We start from the raw sequence: 14,928 nt of genomic DNA, 5'->3' as shown, positions 1-14,928 counted from the left end.
ATACTCAGGTTAATTAATTATGAAACTAGTAAAATGTTGTCAGTGGCTACCTTTTGCAAGGAGATTTTTACCTGTGTGTTAAAAAGCTTTTCAGAAATCTAAAAGCTTTGTGGTAGGTAATAAAAGACCAAATGTCCATCCTTCCTTAATTTTTTATATAGAAGAGTGGGGGAGGAGAGCTGATTTTCAAGACATTATTATTCAGCTTGATACATGATATTTCACTGCTAGCGAGTTTATTAGGTTGTTCCTTATTCTTGTCCAGGTCAGCAAGCTCACATACAAAACGAAGATACTGGGCGCTCTCCATTTCTAGGCTCTGCTGCTGACTCATAGTTTATCATTTTTGGCTAGTTACATAACTACTATGAGCTGCTGTTAATCTAAGTGTAAAATTAGTGCATTAATATACACTTTATTGGAGTCTAAATCAGTGTTATTAAGCACTATGATCTGGAATAAAAAGATCTATTAAGTATAACATTTTTATTGATTTTCTGCAGAGCAGCAGTGGAATATTAAGTTGTATTAAAATGTTCTTGTCCCTCCCATTCCAAACGAGCTTGAAATCTTGAGCAATCAAAGAATAAAAATACCTTTCTACTGTACTGGTGGGAAGGCCTTTGGTTGGATTACTCACTATTTATTGTAACTTTTATTATAAAATACTTGTTTGGGGAAAATCCTGTAGGGCAGCAACATTCATGCTGTGAGATTAGATGCCTGCTGACTTTATGAAGAGAAGAAAAGGATACCATGTCTGGAATTAATAGTGTTTGGAGATTTCTCTCTCTGCTGTTCACATTGCAGTCTCTGGATTGCCTCAAGGAACAGGAGTGTGAAAAGGGAAAAATTTGAAGAAACACATGATAAGACCTTTTCGGAAGGAAGGTGTGATGTAAGAACGGCTCACGTTGTTCGGATCAAAGCCCGGCAAGCCTAGTATCCTGTCTCTGCTGAAACTTAGAGCAAATTCCTAGGAAACATTATCAGAATGGGGCCAACAAACAGCGATACTTTCCCAGAATACTTTTCGCTTCCAAGAAGGGCTTCCTGAGCCAAAAGTGGTGTCTTTTGTCTTTGGTATCCCTTGGTGGACTGTTCTTCCATGAAGCTGTAAAGTAGCTCTTTGAACTCGCCTAAGGGAGTCTGCGTTTTGCATTGTGGTGCTTCTCTAGACTTTGGCTGTGATTGTTGGGAAAAGTTGCCTTGTTCCTGCTATTTTTGTATTTCAGGATTTACGACAATCATACCTTGAAAAGCAATGCCCAGATTTGCCACAGAAGGCCAGCTAATTGTGATTGTTAGTCTCTTCCTTAACAGAAAATAGTGTCCATAGGTGGGCAGTATTCTATATATTAGAATAGAGCTGGGCCCTTGGGTGTGTTTTATTCTGTTGGGGTTTTTTTAATTCATATTTTAGTTTGGTTTTCTTCTGCCTGATCTGTGGATTAACCTTGCTAAGATAGTTATTGGGGTCTCAGCACAATAATTTTCATTGCTTATCGTGAGGCAGGATAACAGCTTGGTTTGCAGGATGAACGATGGAGGAGGACGAAGGGCAGTGGCCAGAAACGGAGCAGGACCTCTTAGGTCACACTGGGCCAAGATGTGACCAAGATTAATGTCCAGATTGCTAGAATAAACCTGGCTGCAGTGTGGAGAGAGCACAGGCCATGTCTAGCGTATGCTTTGATCCTATTCATTATTTTATTGTTACGGGACTGGAATAGGATCCTGCAGTTTTTGATTCAGTTCCTGCTTAATCTCCTAAAAACACTGCCAGCAATTTTCAGGATTGCACTGAAAAGTGTTCCAAATTTGTGGACCAGCTCTAATCCCTGTCCTTGCTACAGTTACCTTGGTGACATGTGTCAAGTCACTTAAACACTCTCTATTATGAACCTGGATGCCCTTTCTAGCCCATCACTGCTCTCAATCATTTGTAACAGATAATTACCTCAGTTGCCCTATCATTAGAACAAAAAGAACAAATATACCTAGCAGGAAAGCAGCGTTGAGCCCAGAGTAGGAGTCTGAGGCACACTGACAGCATCACCTGGACATGTTCTTCCCTGCTGGTGTTTCTGTGCTCTGCAGTGTGTACAAAGCCAGAAGTTCACTCACTTGTTCTCGTTATTTAACTTACGTTGCATTTTCTTTTTTATCTTTCAGCTCAAAAAAAAGCAGGTCTATGTTGAGAAGGTGGAGAAGATGCAACAGGCCTTGGTTCAGCTGCAGGCAGCATGTGAGAAACGGGAACAGCTGGAACATAGGCTGCGGACCCGGCTGGAGAGAGAACTGGAATCTCTCCGGATGCAGCAGGTACCTGCTGTTTCCCTGTGCCATACTAGATTTCTCGTAGGATTGCACATTATACCCTACACCACACATAAAAGAAGGGCTGTGTTTTTTTCCATCTTGTAAAATTAGCAAATTTTTCTTTTGGTAGCTAGAATCATGGATTTGCTGGCCATTTTATTGGTTTTACTGGATTTAATTCTTCCATTCCGATCAGAAAATTTAGATAAGAGAGCACTAGGGGATCCATCATGTGACAAGATTCAGACACAGCCATATAGCTAGGTGGTGTTCTGTCTTTAAGTAACCTGGTTATACTTACTTTTATATTATTTTTAAAATATTGTTCACAGTCTGGGATTTTATATAAAATTCATTAACAGCAGGCCTGAAAAGAGGCCCTTCAAAAAGCTTTTGCATTTAAAAAGGCAAAACCAATTCTATAAATGCAGTTGATAGAAATGGATGGGAGCTTCACATAGAGTATATTCTTACAATTGTAACATCAGTCATTTTCAGTGAAAAGAATAAATGAGAAGTAGATTGTGCAGTGGTGTTATGAATTGGATGTGAAGTTTTAGACTTATTTCAACCTATGTCGAACATAGGTGAACTGTCAGGTTTGTAAATTTTGCTGGAAATAAGACGCAGGCCTGTGTTCTAAATCACATTTAGTTTCAGGTTATGTTTATCCCCCAACTTCCACCGCCGCATAGAAACGGATGTTGAAATCTGCTTGTGTTTTTATATTGGTTTTAGTAGGAGTTACAGCGATTTGATAAACTTTTCAGTGGTACCTTTGGAAGATGAGGTAATCTGAACCCCACAATTTTTGACATTGAGCTTGAGTCAAGACGAAAAAATAGTTGTCATGGTTAAGAATTCTGAGCTGAAAATAAAATAGCTTGTCTGCCCCAATTTATTTTCTTTTAAACTATTTTTTTTTTATTTTTAAGTCAAATGTCCTGCCAATCCCAGATGACACTTCCATATAAAAATGCATTTTATCCATTGAACTATTAGCACAGCAAATCTCCACTCTTTCTTGTTTTGAGAGGGAACACTTCCAAATCTGGCTTTAGAACTGAATTATTTTTTGATCCCCAGCTACTTAATCCACAGGTATACACTGATCATATTGATTTGATAACCATATCCTTTAAAAATATTTTGGATGTATTTTTTTAAAGGTGTGATAACTCTTGTATACTTCTTAGTGTTTTGCTGGAACGGTGTTGGAAGTAAGTCTGTGTTACTTTAGGCATTATAGATGGGCTGTAGACATCAGACCTGAACAGCGTGATCCAGTTCTCGGATGCCACATGTGGGGCTTTGCACATGGAAAAAGGCCCTCGGAGGAGTATTTTCCATCTCAGATATTTGCTTGTTAGCATTGACCAGCTCTGGAATGGCACGAGGAAGCACTCTAGCATGGGTGCTGTGAGTTAAGCTGTCTTTCTTGGGAGCAGTGCTTGGTGGTTTATGACTTTGGAGCTTCAACATTTGGAAAATAGAGCCTTTCTTGCCTTATGTGAGCTTGTTCCCTGGTTTTGACAGAGGGAGGCTGAACTACCCATGCAGATGTTTCAGACTGAGTTCTAAAGGAGACCATTACCATCACTTAGCCCAGCATGGCGTAGGCCACTGCATTTCACTCTGGGGGTTCTTGTGTCAAGCCAGTGCTGCTCTGGGCCAGCCTCCGTCCTTCAGACAAAAAGCAAACAAACCAACCCTGAGTCTTACAGATGCATCCTGAGACTTCTTTTTTTTTTTTTCTTTTTTTTCTCCCCTGCTTTTGAAAATCAGCGTCAGGGCACATCTCAGGCTGCCAACGTCTCAGAGTACAATGCCACAGCACTTATGGAACTCCTGCGTGAGAAGGAAGAAAGGATTCTTGCTCTGGAAGCTGACATGACCAAGTGGGAACAGAAATACCTGGAGGAGAGTGTGATGAGACAGTTTGCTTTGGATGCAGCTGCAACCGTGGCTGCTCAGAGGTAAATGAGACTTTTCATAGTACAGGGATTATTTTCTTTTTCCAGTTGAATGTCATGTTTCCCACCAAGGAATGTTGTCATACCACCCTCCCATGATACCTCTCCTTGCTGTCTGAACGGCTTCTCAGACTTCTGCATGCAAGTGGAGCTTGGCTGCTTTTCCTGGGAGCTGTGCAATTGCCAACAATTAGAAACTTTTTTCCATGGGAAGATTCCCCCCCATGCAGGAGCTATTTTCCAGATTAGAATTGCTCTGAGCCATTCCTAGAAGCTGTTAATTCCAAAATAGATGTATGAGTGTTTTGGGTTTTTATTTTTTTGAACAGGAATCAGTCCTCACTGAAGTCATGTGAGATGGGGTAAGCTTGGTGATTCATATCATTCACCCTGAATGGCTTACTTGTTCTCCAGAATGTTTTTGCAAATTACTTTGTGGTATTGTCCTTAACATGGTTACAAACCAGAAAAATCTGCTAGGAAATTCTGCTCAAAACATTCTGCCGTGTATGGAGAGCACTGCTTGTGGGGGTGGGAAGGGTGTCTGAAATTTGGTAAGAAGCTCACATTCCAAGACAACTGTACAGAAACACTTGTTATGGCTGTAAATAGGCCCAAGTGCTTCAGCTAGTTGGTAAACAAGAGAGTACCACTCTTTAGTGTTAGGTATTGCTTACATATCGTCTCATTGCTCACTAGCTTCTGGTTCTTGACAGCAGATTTTATTTTAGATTGTTTCATGAACCAGATTCAAATAGGCATGTTATCGCAACTGGCTTCCTAGCTCGCAAGATCATACTAGAATTACAGGGATAAAGTTGCAGATCTGCTGTGTTAGCGTTTAAAGACTTATCTTATCTTGCTCCAAAAGCAGGCTGTTATTTTAGGGTATTGATGCTTCTTCACTGTTTTCTGCCTCCCCAGAGATTCTCTAAAGGCTCTTGCTACTGCTTGTCCTTAAAGGCCATGTTATATTTTCAGCGTGTGCTGATAAGTAGGGGTCTGGTCTATTGTTTGTCATGGAACGACAGAGGAAGTGTTAGGCCTGTTCAGGTTTTGTTAAATGAACAAGAATGCCTTCCAGTCAGGAAAGAGCCAACTTCTATTTTTCCATTCCCTTCTAGCTGCTTCTCCCCTAAAAGACAGTATTCCAGCAGTGTCAATACACCTGCAAGTTTGTATGCAGTTGGCACCTATAGCAGCTCCTTCAAAAAGATAGGCTGTGAGGGATTCCACTAATTTCAGCAGCAACCTCATCTACACTTGCACAGATTTCTTTCCCTTTTCTTTGATAGTGGAAAATAGCATCCCTTTGGAAGTTGAGGTTGCAGGAAGGATGCTTTACAGCACAGGCAGGAATCTGGGTCAGGTTAGGTTTCTTTGATGAATGACCTTCTTGTGCCCTTTACATTGGTGCTTTGCTGTTCCTGATCAGAACTTTTGCAGAGTTAAAAGTACATTTACCAGACAGTTCTTAGACCTGCTGGGTCTGAGAGAACAGATTATTACAATGAATTGGAGCTCTTGGTAACTCCAAATTTTCAGTGTGTTTGCTTTTTTCTAATTATGTTAATGCACAGCTATGTCAGTAACGTGCTCTTAATGTAATGAGTCATACAGTGATACAGAGCGTAGCACAGTCACTTTGTTCTGACTGAATAGCATCAAGTAGAATGAAATACTCATTATGTTTTGGTTAGTGGACTGAGCAACTATTGCAGTGTTAACATCAGCCACTATGTGGAATCAGTCTAAAACTGTTTTCAGCCCACTCCAAGTTTTTTGGACCAAGCTGCTCAGTTAAGAAACTTCCATGCCTAGTTCCCTTTGATACTCAGATTCCCTGTATGATACTGTTGGAAGGGGAAGGGCAAAAGCTTTATATCTGAAGCAAAGTTTGTGCTGTTTCAACTGAAGAAAAGTATCTAGTGTTCTATACCATCCTCCCCCCTCCCCATGTCCTTGGATTTGCCTCATCGATCAGTTTGCAATAGTACAGTGAATCAGTTAGATGATAGACTGGTCCAGGACGGACAGTAGATTGACTGTCATAATGACTTGCATATTTTTGTAATCCTTCTTTCATTAGGACTGGGAGTTGGATTTTTGGAAGACACTGAGCCAGCCTAAACTAAAAAAAAAAAAAAAAAAAAAAAGTGGATCTTCTTGTTTGTTACTTTTGGCAATAATTTTGTGCTGCTAGGAGGAAAGCAGCAAACTTAGCTGGTCGTTCATCTGCTCTACTGTTTGTTCTCAGGGACACGACGGTGATCAGCCACTCACCTAACCCTAGCTATGATACCTCCCTGGAAGCTCGCATTCAGAAGGAGGAGGAAGAGATCCTGCTTGCCAACAGGAGGTGTCTCGACATGGAGGGAAGGTAACATGCAGTTTGGCCCTATCTGGCTTCTTTAGGATGGGGATTTTAAATTAATTGTCTGGGTAGACGCCTCAGAACCAGAAATTCTTGTGTCTTCACCAATGGCGACGATGTAGGATGCTAGACGCTCATTTGGCAAAAAAGTATCTACATAGCAGTCCAAAACCTGTCTCAATACTGAGGGCTAATGCAAACAAGCCTTGTCTTAGATTTTTTGCACCTAGCTTGTTCCTCTTCTCTCTTCAGGGCATCTTCATCAGACCCCAGGCTCCAGCCACCTCTTAACAGTCTCACAAAACTGTTTTCCCTGGGGTTAGGTCCAGTGCAGACTGGAGTGTGTTAACTGTCCTCTTTCTGTGGGTCTCACGTCTTGCCCATAACTCTCAGCTTTGTCTCAGAGCCCCTTCTGTGGCTGTTCAGAGCAGCTTCCAGTAGCCAAAGGTGGGTGGGTATCTCAGTGCTGTTCTCTCATGCATGTGTACAGGAAGTCTCATACATGATCTGCTCTGGTGGGCCAGTGAGCAGCCAGGCTCCAGGACCATAAGCTCACTTGCGTCCTCTCTCTGCCTCCCCAAACGCCCAAGGGAGTCCTGCTCACAGCCATGGGGGCACTGAGGCCTCAGTCCAAGGACAAGTACATTGTTCTTCTTTGTACTTTTCAAAAAGGATTAAGACTCTGCACGCTCAGATCATTGAGAAGGATGCCATGATCAAAGTCCTGCAGCAGCGCTCCCGGAAGGAGCCCGGTAAGACAGACCAGCTCTCCTCAATGAGACCCGCCAAGTCGCTGATGTCGATATCGAACGCTGGCTCGGGCTTGCTGTCCCATTCGTCAACACTGAGCAGCACTCCCATCCTGGAGGAGAAGAGGGAGGACAAGAGCTGGAAAGGCAGCCTAGGTAATTTTTAAATAACAGTAGCAATTCAGAGACACAAATTACTGCTTAGAGGGGAGGCAGGAGCAGCAGAAGGAAGAAGGTGTGCTGGGCAGACAGATTGGCTGGCCTAGCACGCTGTAAAGCTGACTGCAAGCAAGACGGGACACATTTGGAACAGCTGCTTGTTTTAATCACTTTTGGGAAATAGTGACTTCTGATGCCCAGGTTCTGTCATTAAAATATGTAAGCCTTTGTTCCCAATTTGGTACCTGACTTTAGGGATCTTTGAGATACAGTTTTCAGAGTTCCCAAGTGCTTGCTTTCAGCTGGGTTGTTAGAGCTGTCTGAATGTGTAAAGTCTCCTTGAACAGGAGCAGAGATTCTAATCAGGATTGTTGTCCTGTAGTGTTGCGCTTGCGCTAACATGATTCCTGTCTGGAATGGCTCAGCGCCATTGTTCAGAGAAAATGAGTTGTAACAAGGCAAATCTTAGATGATTTTTTTTTTTCCTGGGGGGACGTTAGGCCCAAAGGCCCTCCCTGTGAGACTAAAAGACCCTGAAATGTGAGAGTCTGTTGCAGCTGATTTCAGAGTGTGCAGATTTACCCTGCCGTAGATGACAGGGCAGTAAGGTGTTAGTGCCCACTCTGCCTGCAGCAACATGAGGGTACTGCTATTCTTCAGGCACTTCAGCACCCAGCAGTGGAAGGTGCTATAGAAAGGTAAATTAGTACTGTCTGCTAAAGCACAGAGCGCTTTCCAGATCCTAGAGCAAGTACTACAGAGGGGTGCAGAACTTATACCAGTTAGTTTTCCAGGATTGTGACATTTTCTTCCCTTTTTCCAAAAAGGTGTTCTGCTGGGAACAGAATATCGCTCCGAATCCATTCCCTCCACCCCCTCTCCTGTCCTCCCTTCCACACCATTGCTGTCAGCCCACTCAAAAACAGGCAGCAGAGACTGCAGCACCCAAACTGACCGGGGAAACGAACAAAGCAAAGCTGCACCTTCCACTGCAGCTCCCACACCAGGACGACTCCCCGGTGCCAGCCTGGCCTACAGTGCAGACAAAACAGGTAACAAAGCTCCGCTGCTCTCCCAGAGGGTTCCCTGCCACTGACTCACCATCAGTTCTGCTCTGTGGGGCAGGTCCTGCCGTCCCTTCTTCCATTCAGGAAAATTGGGTTTAGTTTCTGTGAGGACAGATGCATTTCAGAGGCAGCCTGTCAGGGTTCTGAGGGGTCTTAAATGCTATGAAGGGAAAAAAAAAAGCCTTAAGAGTGATAGCATAAGCATGGACACGCTGGGCAGAGAGGTATAGCGAGATTTAAGAATTGGAACAGGTATATGCAAATCCCAGGATAGTCTCTGAGTCAGCGTCTGCTTTGAAGTAAATTGTGAGTAGCATGTGGGGTTTAAACAGTGTATGAAAATGGGCTGTAGAAATGGGCCCATTGCATTCAAAGCAAAGTGGACTCAGATAAGGGGGAGGGAGAAGAAGGAAAGGTAACTATTGTGATAAAGCTGTCTCGTTACTGTGCTGTCCCAGTCGCAAGACCACTTTAGCGTTGGCATAAGTGGATCCAGTTGACAGTGACTGTCACAGAAGCTGAATTTGCTTCCCACAGAGCTCCGAGCTGGCAAGAGCTGCTCATTTTCCAGCCCACTCTGCCAAATCAATGCAGATTACACAACCTTGCCTCTTCTACTTACAGACACGTTACAATTATGTTGTTCTTTATGGAAGAGTGGATTTGGCTGGTCTGCTGTGCATCTTGCCCATGCTATGCTATTTAATGGGTATCGAGGGAGACAGAGGAACGGGTTTTATGGTGAAAGTCTGCACTGACTACATTGGTTTAAATGCAGTCACTCCAGTTTTATATGCCACTGTGTATCAGTGGGAGATACCCAAAGGGAGTTTGATAGAACATCTTTATTTGTCAGGCTGCATACATGAAGAATTGATTTTTTTTTTTTAAATGAAAAAAAGGAGTTGTTAGCAGTCTTTTGGCCAATGGTAGAAGATGACTTTTAAAATGTTAACTTCATTTTTCTAACCTCATTGAAGTTACAGCTTTGTTTGTCTGTCTCTTGTTTTTCCTCATCATGTAGATGGGCCACTCTTCCACTCCAGCACTCTTGAAAGAAAAGCCCCTGTTCAGACCATGGGGCAGGACCTCCCAGATGGAGAGATGGTAGAATACCTCATCTGAAAGGCTGTACCAGGATCTGAGCTGGGATACAGTAGCAAGAAATTTTTAAAAGACATTTTTTATTGGGAAAAAAATGTAGTACCTGAGTAATAAAAGAACACTTAGCTGTTTGCTCTTGTATATTATGTCTCAAAAGTATGGACAGGTTAATTTATAATTTGTTCTAAATTATAAAAAACCCATAACACTTGTTCTTTGAAAGTTCCCCCTTTATTTTTTAAGTACTGGATCTGGTAGCATCTGGAGAAAAAATAAGAACTTAGATGCACTACATCTGATATTTCATTTCAGTATTTTTAAAGTCTCTTAAACAGAAGTACCTGTTCTCACAGCTGTTGATTAACGTCTAGCTTGAATGCAGCAAGATGGGCATAATGGCCTTGTAATGATCAGGACCAGGGACTTAGTTGTGAGCATCACTCAATGGTTTCAGAATACAGGTATTCTGAGAAACTTTTAAACTTGAGCTGTGATCAAGGGAGATTTGACTTTATGCTTTCTCTTCACTGTCAGTGTAAGAACTCAAAATAGGTCTTTCACATTCATAGGCTGGAAAAATTTCCGTTTTCAGTGTGGTAACAGTCTTTTTTTTTTTTTTTTTTACTTCCCAAATTGTGTTATTTCTGTATTAAAACAAATGACTCCGATGATTAATATTGCATTTCACATTTTTAGTTTCATTGAAAGATTTATTGAAAGATTTGCCACACTTTTATACTTAAGTACTTTTTCAATAATTTATACAATGGATAGTAAATAATATATTGCATTCACGTTTTACGTAAATTAAAAAAGGAGAGTTTACAAGCTCAGTCCTGATCTGTTAGATTTCTGCCATTGTCATTCCATTGGCTTTAGTGGAACTGCTCCAAATTTACCATAGTGCAAATGGCAAGCCCAGTTGCTTTTAATCTACTGCATCTGTGGAGATCTTTCTCCATAGCAGATTTTTCTGTATTTCAAATGCCTTTCCACTTTGTATGTCCTTCCTTCTTGGAGATACTAGATTCTTCTTCATATAGCAAAGCCTCGGAAGTAGAGCTTTAAAGAGAAGCTCTACATAAAGTGTCAGGTGGCAAATTGTCTCCTTCCAAAATAATTTTTTTCTTCATCTAACTGGAGAGAGCAGGTTAAAGAAAGTCCCAGAGGCATTACAGAAGAAAGTTACACATTTAAGTCATCAGGTTCACTTTCAGATTTTTGGAAACTAGCACAGATGCAGCAATGCTTTGGTTGCAGATGCTATAAGGAGATACTAAGACCAATAGAAGTAAATGAGTATTTTTTGTTGCTGTCTTTGCATTTTATTAAAACACTTCAATATTAATTTCTGTTAAAAACTACTTTTTTTTTTTTTTTTTACTTGAATGTTAAAACACTTAATTAGCCAGTGGTCACACATTGGGAACCTGGCTAGTATCAGCTTTCTGTGCAGTGTTAGAGTAGCCAGATTTTCATTTCAGATCATTTCACCCCAGAAATAAGGAAAATCAGCAATTAATCATCAGTCAGTGACTGTCCTCAATTCCCACTTAGTTGGCACTAGCGATACATTGTCCCATTGAAATGGCCTTACCAGATCAACAGATACAACATGAATTTCACAACGGAGGGTTGGGAGCTGAAAGGAGATGCCTTCTGTCTGCTGCACGGGTGAGTGCCTAAAGATCAGCCATGAGTTGGATTCTGTTTGTCTTCTAGTGATCTAGCAGATCTGCTGCTTGCTAGTGTTCTTCAGGCTGTATTCCTAGACCTACAGAAGTTAGAGATGGCAAAATACGTATGGTGAGATATGAACTAAGTCTAAAGAGCCTGGCTTTCCCAGTGACTGCTCTGACAGGCAGCACAAACTCCCTTCCTTTGCCACTGCTTAAGACACTTCAGAGCTGCACTTTAAGGCTTTCGTTGTCTCTGCCATATGGGACATCGTCCCCCTGGACAGTGTGGTAGACCTTCCCTAAGTGTATTCTAATAATCTGTCTGAATTAGTTCTCCACCCTTTTCTAGACAAACTATTTGCAGCCTCTTTGTTCCCATCCCTGGGAATGTCTTACATTTATTTCTCTTGGCTTAATTCCATCCCATTATACGAAGTAATACCCACTCTGGATGATTTGAAGGATTTCTCTTCCTCCTCCACAGCTGTTGAAAATGCAGGAGAAGCTTTTCTCATTAGCTCAAGGTGTCCATCTTTCTCCCATTTCATCATAATTTTCCATATTATGTTTTGTGGTTTGAGCTTAGAATGAACAATAAGGGAGATCAAATGCCATTGTCTGTGTGAGAGAGGGGGAGAGATGTCTGAGTGCTTTTCTATTCTTTTAAAGACAGGAAAAAATATATTCCATCTTTACAAGTACTTCTCAGCAGTAGGACAGAAGTTTTGCAACTGTAGGGCTCTAGATAAACAGTTCCAACTTGCTTGATTGACATTAATTCTAAAACATCTAGAAAAATTTGGATCCTTTGCAGATAAAACCTGTTTTAGAAAACTGATTTTCCCCAATCGATATTGGCTGTTCAGCTGGACTAGGTAAAAATATTTTGTTTATCCTCCTTGCAGCTTATTGTTTTCAGACTGAATGTCTCTGTAATCTATTTTTGCAAAGAAAAAAGGACACAATAGCTTTCTGTGAATAAAATACAGATTATGGACAGCAACTGTCCATACCAAAAACGGAAGCCAGGCGGTCTCTGACAGTTTGAGCCATCAGGATTGCAGGAGCCTTAGCAGTTCTGTGCCCTTGGAAGTAAATTGGGAAGAAGATGGTGCATTTCTACATTGTTTAGGTCAGGTTCTTTGTCCTGTTTTGATTCCTTCCAAAAGCAAAACCCCCAAAACTTTTGACATGGAAGTTTGAGGTCATCTTCCTGTGCTCACAAACTAAGAGCCATCAGGAATGTATTCTTTCCCTTGAGCTTCCTCAGAGCCATCCTGATGTGAATGTAAAAGAGCTGCTTGCTTTGAGGAAGATGTGTACTATAGTCTTCAGTCTCTCTGTACAGATTTTTATTTTGTTTTTAAACAGAAACTGCTTTAAGGAGACAAACTGCACAGCTAGTTCCTTTTCCTTCTGTAGAGCTTATTTCTAGTAGAAAGTGATTTTTAACACAATGATTGCAATGACCTTCTTTGCAAACCAAAATTTTAGACTAAGAGTTTTTCTTAAACTCGGGTATTAGAAGCAGAATTGTAGCTTTTATAAAGAAAGCCACATATTCTTCTTTGTAGAGCAAAACAAGAAAATCAAGTTTAGTTATTTTTCCTCTTTCCTTTCACTGCTAACAGAATGGCCAAACTCACAAGTCCTTCCCTTGGGCAGTTCCTCTGGGATTTGACGGCTCAGGGAACTGCCTGAGATCTAGAGGCTTTTGTTCCCATCTGGCCCGATGTCATTAGTTACTTCGAATAGCTCCTACCTGGCAACTCCCGTGGGGTCTAGAGCAGCAATTTTCAGTCTGTGGTCTCATGGGGGATCTGCGAGTTGCTCCTCGGGAGCCTGCAAAGGGTGGCTGAGGTCAGCAAGTACTGTCAGGGGGCTGAAATTCTTTATGTGTGCTCTCTGCCTCCATTGGCAAGTTTGTAGAGTGAGAGGCTGAAAACTGGCATTAGCTTTGCTTCGTTTTTGAGGCTGCCTGAGTGAGGGGACTTGCAGAGTTTTAGGCCAGAACCATTTCCAAGGACACCTCCTGCTCCAGGAGCCCGCAGCGATGACCGGCCGCGCGAGACATCCAACAACCGCGTCCCGCGAGCCATGACACTCGTACAGTGAATCTCGACAGCCCTGGCCAGACGATACGCTTTTTCCATTGCTTATAAAACGGCGGCGATATAAACTCGGTGCAGTCAGGACAAGTGAAACCCCTGGGGTAATTTGGCTCTCTGTCCCTCCCCGCGAGGGCTGGCACAGGTTAGCGCGGGATTCACTGTGCTGCTTCACGCTGCGGCCGATGGTTTTACTCCATGGGGGGAGGGCTGTGGGGAGGGAGGGGTCTCTTTTCATGTATTTGTATAGGAACTCTTTTTTTAAAAGCTAGCATTTTTATGTCTAGAAAGTAAAAAGACATTGTAAAATGTAATTGTACTGTATTTATGAAGAAAATACATTTCTTTTCAAAAAGATCTTATTCTAAGTTGGTTTTAGAGTCTGACTTCCGACTATGTCATCTCTTAGACTCCCAGAAGCATTGAAACCCATCTGCTTCGCACTGCGCTCCAGCTGTACCTTTAGGGCCACGCCAAACTATTGAGATGGAAAAAAAAAAAGCAACCGCCTGCCCTCCGAACTCGAGCAGAACCTGTGTTGCTCCGAGTCTTGAAGTATTTGAACCCTTGATTTCATTCAGCTTGGGCTCTGCTCAGGATCAGAAGTGGAGGTGTCGAAATAACTGGAGAGCAGTCTGGAGCAACGTGGCTTCCAAGCCTCGCCTCCAGGGAGGGCTGGGACATAGCGGCCCTTTTGCTCTGGCTGTGGAGCAGGGATCGCCCACGGGAGAGGCCTCGCTCAGGGCGCCCGTCCTCTCGTTTACGTCTCTTCCGTTTGTGGAGGAGCTTTGGGGGGCAAATGGCTTCAAGCCAGTTTCCCTTTCAGCAGAGTCGGGGACCAAAAGGTGAGACACGAGTGACCGGTTAGTTGCTTCTCTTTAGGATCCAAAATATCAAAGCATAAATTACTGAAAGTTTGCCACTTCACAGCCTCAGAAAACATGTCAAGACAATGATCTTTCCTATATAAATCTATATCGAAGTGAATGGTGTGGATTATTTTTTCCTCTCTATTCAAACCATCAAGTTTATTTTGTTGTTTGTGACTAAGCTGTTTTGTAATTCAGCTGTTGAAACAGCCCTAAAGTCTTTGAAGATTGTGGCAGCTTTAATTCTAGGGAAGAAAACGAAAAAGTGTAAATGTGCACTAAGAGTTCTTGTAAATGTCTATCGTTATCTTTGTAGTTAGCTATAAAAATATTTTGTGTGTTTTTAAAGAATGGATCCTGTGTTTTCAATTTTTTTCCCACTGATTTGCTTGTTTTGCAGTAAATTTTCTTAGTATGAAAACATTATTGATTATAAACCAGAACCAATCTTCACCTTATCTAGTCCTCCCTGCTGCTTGGTCTTTACGTTTTCAACTCCTAATTGGAGATTTTGCAGGATAAAA

The 14,928-nt window shown here is 42.0% G+C and overlaps 1 protein-coding gene across 4 annotated transcripts in view; it reads left to right on the top strand.

Moving 5' to 3' along the window:
* The window catches only part of AMOT (angiomotin), a 65,296-nt gene extending 50,544 nt beyond the window's left edge, over nucleotides 1–14,752 (top strand). For all 4 annotated transcript variants that reach the window (XM_054839495.1, XM_054839497.1, XM_054839494.1 and 1 more), the window contains 6 exons: nucleotides 2,176–2,325; nucleotides 4,108–4,298; nucleotides 6,553–6,675; nucleotides 7,342–7,574; nucleotides 8,405–8,629; nucleotides 9,669–14,752. In XM_054839495.1, the coding sequence (XP_054695470.1) occupies nucleotides 2,176–2,325; nucleotides 4,108–4,298; nucleotides 6,553–6,675; nucleotides 7,342–7,574; nucleotides 8,405–8,629; nucleotides 9,669–9,769 (1,023 nt within the window). In that variant the 3' untranslated portion in view covers nucleotides 9,770–14,752. The remainder of the gene's footprint in view (nucleotides 1–2,175; nucleotides 2,326–4,107; nucleotides 4,299–6,552; nucleotides 6,676–7,341; nucleotides 7,575–8,404; nucleotides 8,630–9,668) is intronic.
* The last annotated feature ends 176 nt before the right edge of the window (nucleotides 14,753–14,928 follow it).

This window comes from Grus americana, chromosome 12 (genome assembly GCF_028858705.1).
Source record: "Grus americana isolate bGruAme1 chromosome 12, bGruAme1.mat, whole genome shotgun sequence".
NCBI lineage: Eukaryota > Metazoa > Chordata > Aves > Gruiformes > Gruidae > Grus > Grus americana.
This window is presented reverse-complemented; position numbering and strand designations above follow the sequence as displayed.